The sequence below is a fragment of the Sus scrofa genome, chromosome 6 (genome assembly GCF_000003025.6).
Source record: "Sus scrofa isolate TJ Tabasco breed Duroc chromosome 6, Sscrofa11.1, whole genome shotgun sequence".
In the NCBI taxonomy this organism is placed as follows: Eukaryota; Metazoa; Chordata; class Mammalia; order Artiodactyla; family Suidae; genus Sus; species Sus scrofa.
In genome coordinates, this window is record NC_010448.4 from 146192881 (window position 1) to 146214305 (window position 21425).

The 21425-nt window shown below is 40.4% G+C and overlaps 1 protein-coding gene across 5 annotated transcripts in view; it reads right to left on the reverse strand.

The window, feature by feature from the left end:
• Positions 1-21425, reverse strand: part of PDE4B (phosphodiesterase 4B) — a 552844-nt gene that overhangs the window by 25619 nt on the left and 505800 nt on the right. For 4 of the 5 annotated variants that reach the window (XM_021093173.1, XM_021093172.1, XM_021093170.1 and 1 more), the window contains 1 exon segment: positions 18030-18142. In XM_021093173.1, the coding sequence (XP_020948832.1) occupies positions 18030-18119 (90 nt within the window). In that variant the 5' untranslated portion in view covers positions 18120-18142. 5 annotated transcript variants of the gene reach the window in all.

The following is a 21425-nucleotide window of genomic DNA, read 5'->3' on the forward strand; positions in this document are numbered from 1 at the left end:
TGAGACCAGGCATTGAACAGCTCTCAAAATTATTAGTTGTTTCTTCTTATCTATCAATCTATGCTCTTTGCAGCTATCTGTTTTTCTTAGAATTTTGGAAAACTTTTCAAGAGGAGATATGGCATACATTGTTGGGATGCTAAAAAATGGACCTTTATTAACCCAAAGTAATTCCCATAAAAAATAGAGAGATTTCTCATGACCTAATATTCCCCTAATTCTGAGAGTTGCTACAGTGACAACAAAATAGATTAAAGACACTATAATTATTTATATCCAAAAACTTCTATTTTCACTATGTATTTTAACTGTATATGCATATATACACATATACATATATATATACACACATATAGATATATGTATAAACCATGGCATATACATGTTTTCACACATGTAGGGTTGCTAGAATTTTTTTTTTTTTTTTTGGCTTTTTATGGCTGCACCTGCAGCATATGGAAGATTCCAGGTTAGAGGTCAAATCAGAGCTGCAGCTGCCGGCCTTTACCACAGCCACAGTGTGGGATCCAAGTCACATCTGCAACTTACACCAGAGCTCACACAGCAACCCACTGAGCGAAGCCAGGGATTGAACTTTCATCCTCAAGGATACTAGTCAGGTTTGTAACCTGCTAGGCCACAATGGGAACTCCTGTAGGGTTGCTAGATTTAGTAAATAAAAATTAGGACACCCAGTTAAATTTAAATTTCAAATAAACAACAAAGGTTTCTACTTAGTATAAATATGTCCCAGATACTACCTGTCCCAAATATCCCTTAAAGAGATTGGTTTTCAAAGTCATACACTCATAACATGTTAGGATTAGAGGTACTGTATATTTTCAGATAGTTTAAAATATTCAAACTTGTTCTTTTGGACAGAAATCTTTTTTTTTTTTTTTTCCAGTGGGAATCACATTAAAACCTGCACCTGTTACTGGAGCCTCACTATTTCACTTTATAGACTTGATCTTTCCCCTTTAATCTGGTCATTAATAGTAAGAGACCAAAAAAAAAAAAAAAGGTATTTTGGCAGATTTGGGATGGTGACTTTATAATTAAGTACAGCAGAGGCTTTTTTTCAGCAAATAACAAAAATCAGTGCAGCAACTGAGAAAAATTGAGAAATTGGGGTACATTATCGAGTTATCCATTTAAGGTTTCCACAACTTCTGTGCATGATGGCTAATGTTTAACCTTCAGCTTCTAATGCCACTGCGAAGGCCATGGGATTTTACGTGATTTCCAAAGGAGTTTCTTTTGAACAATTTTTGGGTTTCTTTTGAACAATTTCATAGCCAAAGGTTCTGCAACTTGTTACATTTTTAAAATTAGAAATCTTACCATGTATCAGACCCATGGCCCATTCAATCTAGTGCCCTCTCCTAACTAGTAGAAAATAAGACCTATGCTTTAACTCAAAAGCAATGCCACAGAACAGGGAAATTATCCTCCAAACATTCTACTTTCTTTTCATAACCGATAAGGACTGGTCATGATTCTCTTCAAGAACTGATTTCCTATTTTATCTTATATCAGCTCCTGAGTTGTTTACAATCTTGCCTCAAATATTGCCTTATTAAAATTTCCAATATTTTGCAGCCATAAAAATCTACCATAGTTGACTTTTGAGATTACCATTCCACTCTTTTGAACACAATATGGGGCATGTATTGTGTTTAATATCAACTATATTGATTTCAGCTAGCAAATTTCATATACTCCTTGAGATAAGACAACAGGATGCTTCAAAACCTGCCCTGGGAATTACTGCTTCTGGATTAGCAGTTTCCCAGGGCTGGGACAGCCCTGAGTCTGGAAATTTTCAAGATCAACTCTGTGGACTCTCAAATAAATAAAGAAAATCCCTGGGCTACAAAGAAATATCCTTTTCTTCCCTGAATGAATATATGTTATCTGTTTGGTATTTTGGTAACCCCTATGTTAGAATTTGTACTTGCAAATTGGGAAGAATCTGCCACAGGTTAGAAATGTGAACATATTTTTAAACCATAAAGGATGAATACAGTAGTCTTAAGTCATTTCATACTAAAAAAAAAGATAGTTATACTTGGTTTTGCATTTTGTTTTACCTATTATTAGCTACCAAAATTTAGAAGAGACGGATGGATGTTTTGCGCAACAGTGCACCCCAAGAGGTACAGGTTTGTTGGGTACATGAAAAGCTGATAAAAGTAGTTTCAGAGTTGGATGCATAGGTTATACGTGGAGAAGAGGGGATTCTGATTACAGGATGGCCTTAACAGTGGCTCTAACAGCATAAAGAAGACTCTAACAGTGGACCCAACATCATAACAACATGACATAGGATCAGCTGGGTCTCCAACTGAGTCTGGAAATAAAATCCTGTATTTTAATTTAGACTGAGAAACTTTGCAAGTTGTTGAGTTTCTTGAGACTAAGTTTTTTAGTCTTTAAAATGGAAGGTAAGAAACAATAAAATCCAGCTGTTGGTAAGGTATCTGAGACCTTTGTAGAGTTCGTACTTAAAACTGAGTTTTGTCTCTGAATTTTATAAGAATTTGAACTCATGGTGTCTTTTTCATTTGGTTTGCATCTGGGTGGAGGTTTCAGTTGGCTCTTTGGCATCTAAACTCTTTTCTTTTCCTTGTTGACAGTAGCTTGTATAATTAACTAGAATATTCCTATGATAGGCTGCTGCAGGTATGATGCAGTGCTATGTCATATAGATTACGTGACACATGAGTTACTCATAGACATTCTGGCTCGCTGGTTGACATTTAGATTATTCACCAGTCTAAGGAGTGTAAACCAGAATTGCCAGAAAGCTGGTTGAAGCTCACTGCATGTAATTCAAAATGGCTTTATGTTAAAGTCATATCTTTAAAAAGTTTATTTGGAGATGTCCAGCTGTTTCGAATCTAGCATTTCATGATTCCATGACTTAGCCAATTTCCTCAAATTAAGAGACGTTAGAACTCTTGAATGACCACAGACTGCCTGACATAAGGATAAATGCACCAAGTAAGCATTTTGCTCAGATTTTCACAGTTAAGGTCAATCCAGAAGCACATCTGAATTAAATGAATATGTGTCTTGGGTAGGGATGAGAGGAATGCTTGCAGTATGTCAGGAATGAAAAATACAACCAAACAATGGCATAATGACTAAGCTGCTATGTTCCAGACACAATATGGAGAATGGCTGAGTTTTATACACAACATGTGTTCACAAATATGCTCCCAGCTGAGCGTGCAATAGGTATTCAGTCTCTGTAGAGTGTAGATTCCGATCCACAGGATGTAGACTTTTCAAGAGAAAGGTAAGCCGAAATACCCCAAGGTCAAACCAAACAACAACAACAACTTTGAAGAGTCACTGGGAACCAGATGGGGATTTTTCATTCAAAGCTAACAATTAGAAAAACTAGAATTAGTCATGGGAAGCACCTACATGTAGCATGTACAGTGCAACAGGAAACAGGGTTGCTGGGTTCTAATAGATTTGCCACTATATTATTAATAAAGATGGTCCTCAACAAATTAAAATTGCTGAGGCTTCATGTCATTGATCCAACAAATACATATGAGAATGCCTACCACAAAACTTGAGCTATTCTAAATGCTAGAACTCCAATCGTGAACAAGGTAGACACAATACATGTGACCAATAACTTTCCAATCTAAGGGAGGAAATGAGTAAAAGCCAAGTTCTACTACAAAAACAACAACAACAAATCATACACTGGGACAACAAATTGTAAAACAAATACGCTGCTGAGTTAGGATAATTAGAGAAGGTCTCTCCAAAGAGATAATATCTAAGCTGAGGAGGAAGGAGGTTTGGTTGAGCTTTAGTTTGAAAATTCTATGTTTTGTGAGCAAGTCATAGAAGAGTAAAATAAATTACCCTGTGGATTTCCCTTTTGCTGCTATTTTTAAATCATTTGACTTTGGAGCAAAGAGAAGAGATTTGATTCTAAGCATCACCATATAGTGGCCGAAGGGCTTGGACACCTCAGCAATCTCTCCTGCATCTTGGTTTCACATTGACCATGGAAATATAAGGATACTCTCCTCTTGGCGAGCATCAGATGAGGTAACCCAGGTGAGAGTGCTGTGTAAGCAACAAGGCCACTTCACATAGGTTTCCTTATCATGCTACTTTGGATCCGGCAACACAAAAATAACAAACAACTATGTACTTAAAGACAGTGGCCCTGAAGGTAATGCTCTCTGCTGGTACTACAGGAAGCCTGGGGAGCAAATAAGCAGTAGTGAAGAAATGGGCCTTATAAATTTCTACACTGACCAAGAATAAATGTTCCCTCAGGCCAAACCATAGTACATGGGAACGTGTAGTCCTAGATCATGCAGTTAGATTTGCAAAGTGTTCAAAAAAGAAAATCCCTCCTGAATTATTCCTTACTCACATCTCCTCCTCCTTTATTACCTTTATGAAAAAGAGCTCATTTTCTACTCATTGTGGCTCAGAATATTTATCTTAAAGAGAAAAGGAGAATCCATTTTTGCACAGCAGTTCATGTTTTTGTTTATTTTGGGGAAGAGTCTCCTATTTTAGGATTTATTAAGGGCTCTGAAAAGTCTTTTTTGAAAAGCAATACATGACCTTAGTCAGCTTGAAAATTTTACTATTTGACTATGTAGCCTTCGACAATGACCTTACCTTAATACCTTGAATATACAAAAGATTAGCAGTGAAAGAGTGTTATTAATTATTGCAAGCAAAATAAAATGAATTATCTGAAATGAGATAACACTGATTTTCAAATGTATCAAAAATAATACTGGTAAATCTTGAGATGTTATCGGGGAAACTCCCATGCAATTGGTTAAGAAAGATGCAAATAAATGTTGTGCAACTAGATCTTGAGTGTGTTAAAATATAGCAGGGAAAAATTCAGTGGCAACTCATCCTGTCAAGAAACACAAGTAATGTACTGAACCTGGCCAAGGAAAATATATTCATTGCATCAATAAATGCAGATCTAGCTAAATCATTCTGACTCAATTACAGAATGGAGCCAGCAGTAGTGTTCACAATGGATATGGGCTGAGGCAGGAGGGTACTGGGCCCTTTCATCTTGGTGGATGGGTAGCACCTGGTCAGTTAAACTGACTCTTCTGGGCTATCTAGAGCAGGAGGTGGAGTCCATTTCATTAGTGACCTGTCAGAATGCCCCTAGCCTCTCAAAATCAAATGAGTGTGCAACAGGATACCAGAAATGCATATTACCATTGGAAAGTCTAGGCCTGCTGCATGAACTTAAAGTTGTTGAAAATGCAAAAAAAAAAAAAAAAAAATCCATCTTTATATCATGGAGGCCCCACCAGTGAGGTCATGACCTGTCCTAGCATTGGTCAAAACTGGGATAAGCTATCAAAACTCCCCATGTCAACAAATTTCCTAAATGGCCAAATCAAGTAGAATGGTAGAGAGCTTTCCTAGATTAAAAAAAAAAAATGCAGGATCAACTATCACCAACTGACAAAAGCCTTCATTGGCTTATTTACTTCACCCCTGACTGTTAAATAGAAATAGAGCTAGGCTTCCTTGATAATTTTTAGCCCAACTCTGTAAGCAAACACGGAGTCTCAAAACTTCAAAACAGAATTTCAGGATTCAAGAGCTTGTAACCTGGAGCAGACATAAGTAAAATCCCAGACCATGAAAGTGTTAGCTATGATATTAACCAATAAGATAATGAAGAGGATGGTCTGTGAAAATCTGATCCAAGGAAGAGAAGCTAAGGCAAGATTTCAAAAACAGAAATCCAAGAATTCCAGCAAACCAGGGTTAGATTCATAGTACAAGGTCTATGATATATTTGAGCTACAAGAAGGTTTTCTAGGCAACAGAATATCAAAAGAGGGGTAAAGCCTACATATCTTCAGTCTAAAAAATGAAGTTATAAAACTCTTAGTGTCTTAAGCTATGTTTTCAACAGACCCTCTGATATTTGGAAAAGCAGAGGAAAATTTGGAAGCCCACTGTTGCAATCAACAGGAGCTATTAAAATTTTAGTCTATTTTTTCAACTCTATCAGTTCTTTTCTTATACTCAAATGATTATCCTGGCTATTAAATAATCTCTTTCCTCCCTCCACACACCCGCTGCCAGTGGACTCTCCTTTTATATATTTTACTTTTTGAATTCAAGTCTTCTATATCTTAGTACAATGGCCAAAAAAACTAAGCTTTCTAAGGCACCCAAGAGTTAGAACTTTTCATTTCCTACTTTATATGCAAGAAATTTTCTCTCCCTTTGTCTACTTCATAAGTAATGATTAGCAATGGGTAAATATCAAAAGAGCTAACGGTAGACTATATTTTAGGCATGGAATAATTTCCCTTAATAGACATTATCCAGTAGCCCCCTCTTATTGGCAGAGGATATGTTCCAAGACCCTCAGTGGATGCCTGAAACTGAAAATAGTACTGAACGCTACATATGCTATTCTTTCCTATACATTCATACCTATGATTAAGCTTAACTTACAAATAAGGCAGAGTAAGAGATTAACAACAATAATTAATAATAAAATAGAACAATTATAACCATAAACTATATAAAAAGTTATGTGCATGCAGACTTTCTCTCTCAAAATGTCTTATACAAATTTAATGCCTTTTCCCATCTCAATTAAGCACTTATCACACACTGTGGTCGTAAGTCACACCGCGCACCTGCAGCTTGAGGTGTGACAGAAAAACTGGCATAATTTTCTTCTTTTTCACAATTTCATAGTTAGAAGATTTGCTCTTACCCTAGATCTTGGCAACCTCAGCATACGATTTCTTTTCTTTCCTTATTAAGTCCAGAACTTTGACCTTTTCACTTAAAAGAAGCATTTTATGACCTCTCTTTGGCATATCTGAATGGCCAGCATCAAAACTCCTGTGCTTTGGGGCCATTATTATGTAACACATAAAATAAGAGTCACTTGAACCCAGTTACTGAGATACCAGGGCAGTTGATCTCATAACCCCACTGGTTACTAAGTGACAAATGAGTGGGTACGCTGGAGAAAGGGGTGAATCAGTTCCTCTGGGTTGGTGGAATAGGATGCTGTGTGATTTCATCACACCACTCAGAACAGCGCCCAATTTAAAGCTTATAAATTGTTTACTTCTGGAAATTTCCATTTAATATTTTTGGACCGCAGATGACCATGGGTTACTGAAACGGTGGAAAGAGAAACCGTAGATAAGGAGGGGACGCCTCTAACCAAGACGATCAGTTCTCCCCAAGCCTTTTTCCCTCCCCCACCCCCCGCCGCAGCTCCTCACTTTAAGTAATTAGATTAATAGTTCAGAATTCATCAGTGTATTTACGGCAAAATATTTGCAACATCTGCTTAACTCAGACATCTACAAACACTAAAACTCATCTTAAGTTACCTAAACACAGAAAAATGTGTCTCTATCTGCTGCAAATGAGGTTTATTTGATTTTACATTTATTGTTTTACAAGGTATTACATTTATATTGTTTCTAAATATGCAGCTGCCAGCACTGCTGAACCCGACTCCACCAAGATGTTGGTAACACAACTCAAAAATCCAGAAATCATATTTGAGTAGAGAGAGATTTGCATAATCTGGACCACTGGGTTGGAAACATTTTAGGATGCAGGGGCAGTTTCAACCTGAGAGCACTGTCGTCATTTCAACTTCTGAAGCTGACAATTCTGCTAAGGGCCAGAAAGAAATGAAAGCTTGACTATTTTTTTTTTTTTTTTAACCAGTTGTAAAAGCCTTCAATTTATCACCTTTGGTTTCAGAGAGAGGAAAGGGAGAAAGAGAAGGAAGTTAAGGGCAGTTTTACCAACCACAGGGTTTTTATTACTTAAAGTTTGGCGTTGGGATCAGTGGGAAAGCAAATAAGTATCAAAAGCCTTAAAATATTTGCCTATAATTAATTAATTCCATTTATGGTACTCAAACCTAAGAAAAGAATGAAGAAATAGGACATTATGTTCATTGAAAAAGTTGGAAAGAAATTATCTATACAGTATCAATTCAATTATATGAGGATAAAACTATTAATCTTGGTTGTCAATGAGTTTTTTCTAATGAAATATGTAAGTATATATGTATATTATGTTACTATTTATTAATTTATATATATATATATATAGTAATTCAGAAATTGAAACGGCAAAAAGCAAAGAGAAGAAAAACAAAACGACCAGCACCAGGAGCATTTAAACTAACTCACTCCAACTCTTTCCTGCTAGATTTTGATCACAACATTTTCAAGAATACTAAATTAGTTCTCTTTACTTGAAGTGATTAAGACGTGCAGCTTTTACTCAAGAAAGGTAATGAGGTTAAAAATCAATGCAAAATAAAGAGGAATGTCCCATGTCTTTCTTAAGCTTAATCAGCTTTTTGCTGATGATGAAGAGTAAGCTGGATCTTAGTACCTTAATCTTCCACTAATTAACCTGATGACTCTGAAGAATTTATGTCGCAATAAAATTACTTCTCATTCAGATTGTGCCTTATAGTTTACAACTATCTTTGGAGTATATTGGAAATTTAATCCTCAGTTTTTACAATCCTCATCTATAAAATGAAGTCCTCAAATAAGTAATACCTACAGCTCCCTTTCGGACTCAAAGTTCTAGAATTTTGTATCATGTAACCACGTTAAGACTCTAACTAGAAAGAATATAGTTAGCTCTTTTTTGGTTTAGTTTATCAACTTTTACCATTCATACTGACCAAAGACATTAAGTAGTTGCCAAATTATCATTCCACTTTGCCCTGTCTGATCAGCTTTAGCACACAGTCTATGTGGTTGAGTTGGAAAGATATTTTTATTTAATAATAACATCTCTTCTTTCTGTTTTCTTTACAAAATAACTATTTCAAATTTTCAGATATAAAAATGCCAAAACCTCTTGTCTTAAATGAAAAAATTTACACTGGTCGAGTCGCTTTTACCTCCTGGTATCTATACTCAAATTTCATTTTTATAACTGCTTAGAGTTATATAGTATGCACTATGTTTTTAGCAAAGAGTGAAGGGAACTTGGCCATTTAAAGTTTTTAAATGACCATTTTAAGACAATTATGTATTTTTTCTTTTTTTTTCCCTTTTGTTAAAGTTTTATTCAAGTATAGGTGATTTACCATGTTGTGAAAATTTCTGCTGTACAACAAAATGATTCCGTTAAATGTATACACATAGCCATTCTTTTTGCAGATGAATCTATTTTGAATAGCTTTAAAAAAGAGATGAAATTGAGCCATGAAGATGACTTGTATTTTTTTGTGTGTGTCTTTTTTGTCTTTTTTGCCTTTTCTAGGGCTGCTTCCCACGGCATATGGAGGTTCCCAGGCTAGGGGTCAAATCCGAGCTGTAGCCACCGGCCTACGCCAAAGCCACAGCAACGAGCCACAGCAACAGTGTATTCCAGCCGCATCTGCAACCTACACCCACAGCTCATGGCAACGCCGGATCCTTAACCCACTGAGCAAGGCCAGGGATCAAACCCGCAACCTCATGGTTCCTAGTCGGGTTCGTTAACTACTGCGCCACGACGGGAACTCCGATGACTTGTATTTTCAACAAGTGCCGTAAATGCCAATCTCCGAAGCTTTTTCGATGGTAAGTAATTAGCAGAGGGAAACATGTGACTTCTGAGTAGAAGTGCATGATCTAGAGCTTTTCAACTCTACTCCATAAAGAGAAAAAAATATCACCAGGCACTTTTTAGAGAGAAAAAGATTATCAGTCACTTCCCACAACAGAAACAAAAGAAACGGGAGTTTTACTGTCTTCTTCATTTCTAAATAACTTAACAGTCCTTTTTTTGTGGAAACGCTTGGCTACTTTAAAGTAAATCAAACAAAGGAAGTTACAGTAAAATATCCAAGAGACTAAACAGTTTGGCACCAGTTGAGAGAAACATCACGTACAAGTGAGCAAGACAGGGAGGGGCTGGCAGGGCTCTGAAAAATGCTACAGGGGAGGGATGCACAGGGACGCACAGGGACAACTGGCACAGTGCCTTCTCAAGTGTGAAGTCGATTGACCGTGGCACAAGTTTGCCCTGCCATCTTCTGGCGCGGTAAGTCCTGGCTTCCAGATTGCTGAGCTACTTACTCCACTTGCTGAGCGAGGTTTTACTTAGAAGTAAACTGTTTTGGGAGTTCCCGTTGTGGCGCAGTGGTTAACGAATCCGACTAGGAACCATGAGGTTGCGGGTTCGGTCCCTGCCCTTGCTCAGTGGGTTAACGATCCGGCATTGCCGTGAGCTGTGGTGTAGGTTGCAGACGCAGCTCGGATCCAGCGTTGCTGTGACTCTGGCGTAGGCCGGTGGCTACAGCTCCAATTCGGCTCCTAGCCTGGGAACCTCCATATGCCGCGGAAGCGGCCCAAGAAATAGCAACAACAACAACAAAAAGACCAAAAAAAAAAAAAAAAAAAAAAAAAAAGAAGTAAACTGTTTTGGAAGAATAGGACAAGAGCAAGTTCCACCCTGGGCCTTTCTTTTCATAGGTAACAATGGCATGGATTGGAGGAGGCTTCTAGCCTGGGACATATTCTAAAAGAACAAAAAAGATAGGAAAGGAGTATAAAAAGATGTAAAACAAGTCTTTATTCCATTAACAGTCTAGTTCCATGTTTCAAAATTTGTTTTCTGGATTTATATTTGCTCTCTAAACATAACTATCTGATTTTTTTTAATGTGGAGGGAAAGGCTCCCCCTAAAATGACTTATTTGTTCTATTTTGAGAATACAATCTCCTATCTAATCACCAGAGGTGCAACAATCAGAGGTAATATGCCTTCACTTCATTCCTGCTTGCTTTTTTAGAGATCTGCTCATTCGGGGACTTTCAAGGCAGTAAGGCAGAACGATTAGGCTAAATGGATTAGAATTCAGTGAAGAAAATGGTTCTATAAACATCGAAGCAGAAATATTTAAATTAAGCAAAACAGATTACAAATCAAATTTATTCCAAAACACTAAACAACTTTCAAACTCTTTGACTTGTTTTGATAAAACTAGAACTTGGAATACTGACTTACACTTGATAACACAATTCTACTTTGTCACAGAAAGAGAGACTGAAATAACGCTGGATAAAGGACAAACAGCTTCATTTTCTATGTCTTCTCCGTATGAAGACAAATCCAAGGAAGACAGTCTCCATGTCATGTCTAGGACATTTCCCTATATTAATTATTGCTACGGAAATATTGCTCCTCTGTTTTATGGTCATACCGCATGCCTTGGAAAGGACATAGTACTTGATGGAATTGCCCAGCTTATTTTAACGATCATAAAAGTTAAAAAAAAAAAAATCCTCTCTCCATTTTCTTTTTGTTTTGGGGATGGGTAAAAAGGGAATTGGAGGTAGGCTAAAGTCCTTTAAACACATCGTTGCAGTCTTATCTTAGACTATATTAGAGAACAGGGAGAAACAAACAGATCTTGAATTTAGCGAACGGATCCACAATATGCAAGGATGAGTTTAATCGTGTTATTGACAGTGTTAAGGTTGCTTTACAACCATTTTCTATAACTAGGGTTATTCTTCCCCCCTCTCTTCTATGTTAATAGATGCTGCTTCCCAGCCATGAAGACTGAGCTAGAGGTTATTCAGAGCCAGTCTAGAGACCCAGAATATGCTAACTGCGGACAAGGATTTTGAACCAGACCTACCCATCAGTGATGGCCAGAGTGAGAAGAATAAGAACGCCTAAAACTACAATAAAATTCCCTTCCAAGGAATATATAGAATTAAATATCTCTATATTTCTATGTTTAACTCTCCCGCTTGGATCATTGATAGTGAGTCAAATGGCCCTGAGTATGAATTCTGGCTCTCATCTTTACCTTAGGCGATTAATTTCAACTCTCTAAGCCTCACTCTACTCATCTGTTAAATGAGGGTAATAATAGCACCTGTTTCAAAGGGTTGCTGTGAGTATTAAAGACAGAATGTAGATTAGGAGCTTAGCACAATGTCTGTGCACAAAACATACACCCGCAAAAGCAGATTGGCTGTTTACTATTACGGTTCTGTGGCTGAATACAGGAGCTGAAATAGACCATGGAGATAGTCTTTAACAATTTTGTCTTGTAGTTAAGAGGCAAAAGTTCAAAAGGATTTAATTGTTTAAAATAATACACCCAAGGAGTTCCCGCTGTGGCACAGTGGGTTAAGAATCCAACTACAGTGGCTTGGGTCACTGCAGAGGTTCAGGTTCAATCCCCAGCCCGGTGCATTGCCCCAGCTGCAGCACAGGTCACAGCTGTGGCTTGGATTCAGGCCCTGGCCTGGGAACGTCCATATGCCTAGGGTGTGGCCATAAAATTAAAAAAAAAAGAAAAAGATAATACACTTAAATAGAGGCAACACTAGAATTCAAAGCTCATGGCTTTTTCCCAGGCTCTTTTCACTTTGCTGTCTCCAGTACTATATAAATCTGAGCAGTAAAGAGAAAAATTTGGATCAAAACAATGTATGAGTCCCCCACTTGGCCATTGGAACTGATTTTTATTCTATTCTGCCTTCTAATCCAAGGTCACCTCTAACATTTGTAGGGCTGCATTTCATAAGCCTAAATACATAAAGACACAGATTGAGCTACTTCCAACCCTCCAACCTTAACAACTATTCCTAGTAGCTTGGGCAGCCAAATTGAATTCAGAAACCTTGAACCCCTTGGATGTGGTAGTGCAGGGGGATCTAGCTTTTGGACCATGCCTTGCACTAGTCCTTCCCCATGTCAACTCACTCAAGCCAAATTATTGCCTCTTGGCTACTTCTCAGGCCTAAATTTCTGCTCTCCTGCAGAACATCCAGGAAAGATGCCTGTACGGGCCCTGGAAGTGAGTTCAAAGCCATCTGAGTGGACAATGTGGGGGTCCAGGCTCCCTTGACCCAGCAAACTCCTCACCTGCTGGAGCAGAGAACAGCTGAATGAAGACTAGGCTAGGGCTCTCTATAAGCACAGGGTCCAGGAAAAGAATCCCTCTTGCCCTAAGTGGGGGCACTACTCTCATCATAGCATTTAATTTGGGGCAAAAGTGGAATTAATCCCTTTCTGTGGCTGGCCAACTGCCCGTCCTCTTCCTAACAGAGTTCCAAGATGAATTTGTTGACCAGTAAGATCTATTTCCTTTCAGTTCTGCTGGATCTAACATTTCCCCTCCTTACTGATTATACAGTTCGGTAGAAAATGACTCACCAGCTTTAAGAGCATCAACCTATCATGGTCACATTCCAGTGCCAGGCAGCTTGGGCCCCAGGTGGCTCCAGACTGGGAGAATTCTATGGCTTCAAGCCCTCCCACCCAAGGGCACAGGCAATTAGCTGGCTTCACACTTGGTACCTCAGTCTCCCTGAAGAATGGGAAAAATAAGCCTGCATAGCCAGGGGGCCTCATTTCCCCTGTGATGGTTTCTATAGTTGACCTCATGATGCCCTTAGAGAAGAAGGTCCGTCTATCTCCCATGCCCATCTCACAAACTTCCTTTGCAAATATTTACTGAAGCACTGGGTGCAGATGCTGTAGGGAAATCACTGATATTCAGGGTTGCTCATTTCAACAGCAGAACATCCCTTTTTTATCGATAAAGTTCAGACCTTTGCACGGCACGTAAAAGAGCCTCGGGGCAAGGCTAGCTGAGCAAGGAAAGGGTCGTGGGGGTTTTCAGGGGGGAAGTTAGGTCAGGGACGAGCTGCTTGAACCTAGCTCCTTCCTGGGTATCACAATATGTTCATCTTTTGAAAAACATCCAACATGCTGGGTACGAATGACCCTTTTGATGTTTTGCACCTAAAAACTTTAGGCAAGAGACTCTGTTTTTCAGTCCAAGTCCCCTGTCAGTCACAACTCCACTTCAGTCCACCTCACTGAGATTGTTCTGGGTCGGTCCTTCCTCAGCCACTGTTGTCGCAACTCTGTACTTTTCTGCCTGCGTCTGTCAGGAAGGAGACAGGAAATTCTAGTCACCCTCACAGCAGCTGCGCCATTCCTCCTCTCCTCCTCCGATGACGTCGGTTGGCTTTGGTGACACGAGGTCAGGAACTGAGCCACAGTGAAGGTCAGGAAGATAGGTCAGTGTTTATGCCATTGTTGCGCTGGGGATCCTGCTGAGGCTATTTGCTTTCTTCCTTTCTATACTGTTTCTCTTTCCGTTCCTCTTTTTATAATGTGGAGCCAAAGCATCCTGTTTTCAAAACATCTGACTGTTTTGCCACTGAGGAACTCATGCTCTGATGCATTTCGCTGAAGTGTAAGACAATTCTTCTAATTCAGGAGGCGATAACAGTTGCAACCAAAATTAATGAACAAATCTAAGAAGGCAATCTGCTGTTAGAGCAACCAGCTCTCAGGCAACTAGCTGAACTTGGGCTGCTGGCTGAAGGCTCACAAGACAGTCTTTCCATCTTGAAAGACAACGTCATTGCCTTGTAACACTTCTACTGAATGTATGCCATCTTGTCATTCTTGGAGGAAAATGATCTACGATAACTAACCTACCTGGCTGCATCTTTCTCTCTAATTCTGGAATTCCATTTGTCCTGTGGCCAGCACTAAGGGAGGAGGGAAATTCGGGCCAAGGAGGAAGATATGTTTTCGTAAGTCACAGAAACGATTCCTTACCTAACTCTCTGGGCTCTGAAGCTCACTTAGGACAGCCAGGGAGTCTCAGTTTTCTTCAAAAGGGTTAAGAGAAAGCCACCAACCAACCAACCAACACACACCCCTGTCCAGAGGAAGTGAACATAAAAGACCACTTGCTTTTCTGCCACCAGACACGGTCAGTGCTCCACCCCATGCATGCAGACTGGTACATATGCCATCTCCAAACACCTAAGCAAAACCCTGGCTTTCCCATCACCACTTTTATGTAAGTTCAGAGATTGCAAACAAAACAGAGTCACTTAGCTGATCAGAACCAGAGACAGTTTTTTGTAAAGATGCAGTAAACACTATTAACTTATCACTTACTGAACCACACAGTAAGGGGCAATTGATTGTTAGAGAAAACGGCTCTCACGCATCTAGCTGAACTTGGGCTGCTGGCCACATATTGGGGGCCTTTCTGGGTGCTTTAGATGCAGCATGATCTCAGTCGTCACAGCAACCCTTGTGAGATGGGTACCACTTTTGTCTCTGTTTTACAGATGAGGAAGGTAAGTCTTAGAGCAGGTAAGTACGTTGGCCCATAGACAAGACACTGGTAAGTCATAGAGACAGGATTTGAGCAATGATCTTTTGACTCCAAAGCCCATATATAGAACATCTTTTCTTTTTTTTTTTTTTGTCTTTTTGCCATTTCTTGGGCCGCTCCCGCAGCATATGGAGGTTCCCAGGATAGGGGCCCAATCAGAGCTGTAGCCGCCGGCCTACACCACAGCCACAGCAACATGGGATCTGAGTCGCGTCTGCAACTTACACCACAGCTCACGTCAATGCCACATCCTTAACCCACTGAGCAAGGCCAGGGATCGAACCCGCAACCTCATGGTTCCTAGTCGGATTCGTTAACCACTGTGCCATGACGGGAACTCCTATATAGAACATCTTTACCGTGACTTTCAAGTCTGTAGTCAGAGATTCGCCATGGCTCCTTTGCTCAGTGAGGATAAGCAAAAGATGACCAATAAGAAGCCAGAGTCATGCAGATGTGATGACAATGATGATTATAATGATATTTTTAAACAGCAACATAGATGGAACACTCAAATAATTTTGCCACTATTTGAAGGGGGAATTTTAGTTTTACCACAGATCATTCAATTTCCCCCTAAACTGGTAGAGATCAATTTCTTTTTGGTGGCCACCAAAATACGGTCATGATATTACATATGCCATGGATGAAGCTTCACCTGAAGTCAGCATCTGGATAACCAAGAATTTGGGGGTGGGGGTAGCTAAGTGAAAAGAGAGGGAGAGATCTTTCTAAATACTGCAATTGACTTTAGCTGTCAGCTGGGCATTATTCATCCACTGGATAATTGCTTTGCCCTACAACCTTTCTAGAAGGAGGCGAAGCTGCATGCCTTCTACTTAAGCTAACTGTGTCAGCATTAAGGTTTAGCCCTTTCTTTAGGGTTAGCTCTATTCAACTTTCATTGCTTCCTGCCCATGACACCATAAAGGAGGAGCGGAAGGCTGAAGCGATTGGAAGTCTCACTAGGACCTACACGGTTCCTGGTCTCAGAGCCTTATTAACTACTGCACTGAAAATGAAATTATTTTTTAATAAGTTTGCAAGACAGAGAAGGTGTAATTTCAGCACTCCAGACACAAACCGAGTTAGAATCCACAATGCCTCAACACTCAGAATGAAAACAAATGGCAATTTGCAGTTTCTCAATGAGTAACCTTTTTCTCCCTCTGGAGTTGTCTAGTTTATCTTCATGACTCCAGAAGAAAGTTCAGCCTGCCCTTCATGGTGAAATCTGTGTGTGTGTGTATATGTATATGTATATATATATATATATATATATCCCTAAATACTGGAGCTATATGGTGAAATCTGTTAATCTGCTAATATATATATTTATATCCCTAAATACATCTCACATGCATGACAATAATCACAAAATGCAAAGAATGGAGTAGGCCAGAGCCGGCCTGAAACTCCTTCTACATGGATGCCAGTGTGGTCTGGAGAAGTTACGCAGTGAAACCCTCATTATGGGGAAGTAGTTGGTTGAGATTTACAACAGCCTGGAAAAACCCAGAATTTAGCTTTAATTGAGAACTTCAGAGAGAAGTCAGTAACTCGTTAAACCTCAAATCTTTTTTTTTCAACTTGAATCGGAACTAAAATTTGAGAGAGAGACTTAATTTTGTGCCCTTTCATTGATCAATAAACAAGAGTGAGAAGAGTTTACTCTCTACACTATTCCCCGCTCCCCGCCCTCATCCAACTTGCTTCTGCTGCTCAGATCCTTTGAGTAGGACCCAACAAGCCTTGATAGGAAGGTGATATGTTTAACCTCAGGAAAAAGGGAGGCGGGACACACATTCAGGACTGGAAAGGGCATTTGGCAGGTGTGGAGCAAAATTTCTTCTGAGACCCAGAACCTTTAGACAATAAGACAATACCACAGGCCAGGATGACTGGGGATTCAGAAAGGTGTATTTAGGAGGGTACAGCGTTAAGGCTTTTGATTAAAGTAGAGGGTGAATGTGTGTTAATATGTATATTGCATATATAATTAACATTCTCTAAGAGAAAAATACAAACAAAAAACAAGCAACAGCTCTCACTGCATAAATTAGCACTCTAAATCCAGGCGTTAATTAAACAAATGATATAATGATAGATAATTAAAGCACTAAGTTTTGTCTGGGAATCCTAAATAAACCCATTTCTTCGCAGTATGAGTGAACCTTCATTTCAAATGATTCCATTTTGTGAAGCAGCAAACTTTTAAAAAATAATTTTTTTTTTCAGAGACAAGGTATATTCTCTTTTTAATCTTAGGTCGTGCTAGCATCACAAAAGACATGTTTATTAAGAATCCCAGAATGTCCTTCTGAGGAGGATTTCAGAATTTTATGAAACTTCAAGGCAGATCATTCTCGCCATTGATACACAGAAGTCACATTACTTTCTTGCTCAAAAAAACCCCCACATATAACACCTGATTGCAATGCTACATTATGCTACCCTAAGGTTTCATTCAGATTTTATCTTCTGGATAATTGTTTCCAAAAAAAAAAAAAAAAGCATTTTCACTTGCATAGTCATTCCTATACTTTATAAACGCCTCTCACCTTAAACACATTCCGAACGACATCAATAAGAAAGAAGTTTGGTTTCTGGGAATTAAAGCTCACTGAGGATTTTAAACTTTCGCTGTAGCATCAAGACCCAAGCAAAGTGTGGCACTTGGGAACGGAATCCTCGGCGGCAGATCAACAAAGCTATTCAGACAGCCGCGTCCCCAAGCACGTCTGCTGCAGGCGGAGGCCAGGGGAGCCAGGAGCTCCCCTCGCGGTCACGCTTTAATGAATAAAACGGTCATCTCTTACCTTGTTGGAAGCCATCTCACTGACAGAGCGGTAGGTCTGGATGGTCTCTAGCTGGTCTAAGCACCAGTCCAGTTCCTCCAGCGTTTCCATTGCTAATTTTTGATAAGATTCTTCTGCAAACAAACACACAGACATGTAGTTAGGTTGGAGCGGCTGCAGGCTGTCCATAGCCGAGTCACCGCTGCCGCCGATGCCGCCGCTACTGAAGGTGGCCCCGTGCTCCTTCATTATTTGCGCGCCGACTCCTTCCTTCCAGCTCTCTCCACCAGGAGAGCAAATCACCGTGGTGCTCGGGCCGAGACGCTGGTGCCAAGTTTTCACCCCCCGCCCCCAGGGCTGGATGAGGTGTCAGTGATCTACCAAGAAACTTCCTCTGAGGAAGAAGGCGGGGAACCGGCTCTTAAAAGCTCATCTGCATACATGAGTCCTAAAACTCAAGGCAGAAGCAGTCAGTTTTCTCAGGCTCTCTCTGCCTTAGTCATCCCGGGGCTCTTTAGGGTGCGTGATGTCATTTCGGAGTGTTTGCAGTCTAGGGGAGAAATGAGGAAAGCGTTCTCGCCTTTGGCTTTTCTTCTAAATGAAACATACAACCGAAAATCGGAGGGGGGAGGAGAGCTGACAGTTAAGTTGGAAGGCCTGGCAAGTCATTCATTCCGGGGAATGTGTAAATGTTGGAATAACTTTTAATTCAGCAAACTCTGACACACACCCCCACCCCCCATGCCACCCGTGAGAGAGGCAAGTCTCCCTTTTAAGTACAGGCAAAATCAAGTCTCCTTGATAAGACTTCAGCCTCAGAGAAAACTGTCTGAAGGTTTACGTGCGCCCATGTATTGGCCTGGGAGTCAGGCAGTTCTTGTTATACTAAACAAAGCTAAAACTTCTCTCCTGCAACTGCCAGGATCACAGGGAAATTCTGAACCGGACTTTCAGGTGGAGCCAGATGTGAACCCTGCAGATTTTTTGATTAAAGGCTCGGATTTGTCACTGTAGGAATCTGGACTTTCTGTCAATATTTATCAGTGGTCCGTTCAAAAAATACTGCTTTTAAGATCGTATTTTTGCAGGATAATGAAGCTCTTTTTAAGGGTTCACCATATGTCATTCCATACACCAAAGTGTGAGCCTAAGCTAATATTAAGGTTATTGATTTAAGAACATTACATTAATAAACACTGAAATTAGCTTATAGATGCCAGCTAAAGATGCTACAGTTTCAAAAATTGGTCAGACTCTTCTCCATATCTGACTGATTTTGAGGGAACAATATGCATTCACCCTCCGGAGTTTTCTGGAATGCAAACACAAAGTAGACATTAATAAAATTAAAAATTTCACTCAAAAATTTATTTTAATTTATTTATTTAAATAATTTGGGGGGAGGGGGCCACACTCCTAGCTTATGGCAGTTCCAAGGCCAGGGATCGAACCTGCACCACAGCAGTGACCCAAGTCACTGCAGCGACAGTGCCAGGTCCTTAACCTGCTACACCCCAAGGGAACTCCTCACACAAAATTTGATTATAAAGGGGGAGTTCCCATTGTGGCTCAGCAGAAACCAACCCGACTTGTATCCATGAGGATGCAGGTTTGATTCCTGGCCTCACTCAGTGGGTTAAGGATCTGGCATAGTCAGCCTTGAGCTGTGGCGTAGGTCACAGATACAGCTTGGATCTGGCGTTGCTGTGGCTGTGGTGTAGGCTGGCAGCTGCAGCTCTGATTGGACCCCTGGCCTGGGAACTTCCATATGCTGCAGGTGCAGCCCTAAAAATGTGTGTATATATTTATATATTATTAAGGGAAGACTACACACATTCCTGTCATGTCTAGAATACAGTTTTCATATGTTCCTACAGAAATCCTAGGGAGACCACGTGGTTTTTTAAGTTATTTTTTGAATAATTTTGTGTGTGTGGCACTCAGACTTGAAATAGAAAAGGGAATAAACATAAGAGAGATTCCAAATGACTGGATCCACTTGATCCAGAGGCACATTTCAGAGAACAGGTGTTTTGTTTATCCCCCACAGTGCCTGCCCTTCCAGATAAATGGGATTAAAATTCAATATCCTGGCACAGTGGTTAATGAATCTGACTAGGGACCATGAGGTTGAGGGTTCGATCCCTGGCCTTGCTCAGTGGGTTAAGGATCTGACATTGCCATGAGCTGTGGTGTAGGTCGCGGACGCGGCTCAGATCCCATGTTGCTGTGGCTGTGGTGTAGGCCGGAGGCTACAACTCCGATTTGACCCCTGGCCTGGGAACCTCCATATGCAGCAGGTGTGGCCCTAGAAAAGACCAAAAAAAAAAAAATTCAATATCTTGTATGTAATACTTAACCACAAAACCACTGGAGGTGACTTCCTCCATTTTTTTTTTCACACTCCTCTCAAATACACAGACAAGAGTTGAGATGTCTGTAGTAAAACTCATTTCAAGCCAGACTTGCACATACCTTCTTTCTTGCTCGGTTTTGCCCTGCTGCTTCAACGCAAAGAATTGCCTCGCTGACTCTTGAGTGTGTCTGAAACAGCCCTTAGCCTCTATTTCCTTCCGGAAGAGCACTTCTCCCAAGGAAGCTTTTCCAGAAGTGACACAACCCTGCCATTCTCCCCCGCTGGCCTCCCATAGAAGAAAAAGTCCCTCTAGTTCCCAAATACTCAGGCTTCACTCCCTTGGTGTCTTCCACATCGCCACCCACCTGAGGTTCTCAGTACTTAAGACCAGCCATTCACCAGGATAGTAGGGAATAAGCCGCCTGCTCAGAGCATTGTGAATTGACCAATATGCAAAATGACTTTTGGACCATATATCACAATTCTCCTTCAGGAAGAGGAAAAAGGGGACCTGATTTCCCCTCACAAAGGAAATACAGTAATTATAGCAGGGAAGCACTGAAGAAGGAGGAGAACACTTCAAGGATCCAACAATTCAGTGCCATCCCCCCAGCTCCTTCCTTGTCTATTACAGAGAAGGAGCACACGCATGCTCCTAGAGGTGGGACTTATCAGTGAGATGTCACCGACTGGCCAGTGGGATGTGGCGGGAACTTACTCCACTGCCCTTAGTCTGGTCAGCCCTAATAATTTTTAGATGAAAAGTTAATGTTGAAGTGAATGAGGATTTGGTCTGTCTTCAATTCTTAATCCACGGTCAAGACTTTCTGGTCTCACTTAAGCGCCTTCTTATCACAGTAACTAAGGCAGGAGGCACAGAGGTAGAGGGGGCTAAAGATGAGGCCATCCAACCCCAGCTACTTATGGGTACAGTCAAAGGAAAGGACCAGTGTAGCTTAGGACTAGCCTCTGCACCAGAACGCTGTAGCTCTAGCACCAGATCCTGTGCTTGGTATCTAGCAGATATTCAGTAAATACGCAGAGAAAGTGCTTGCCCACGC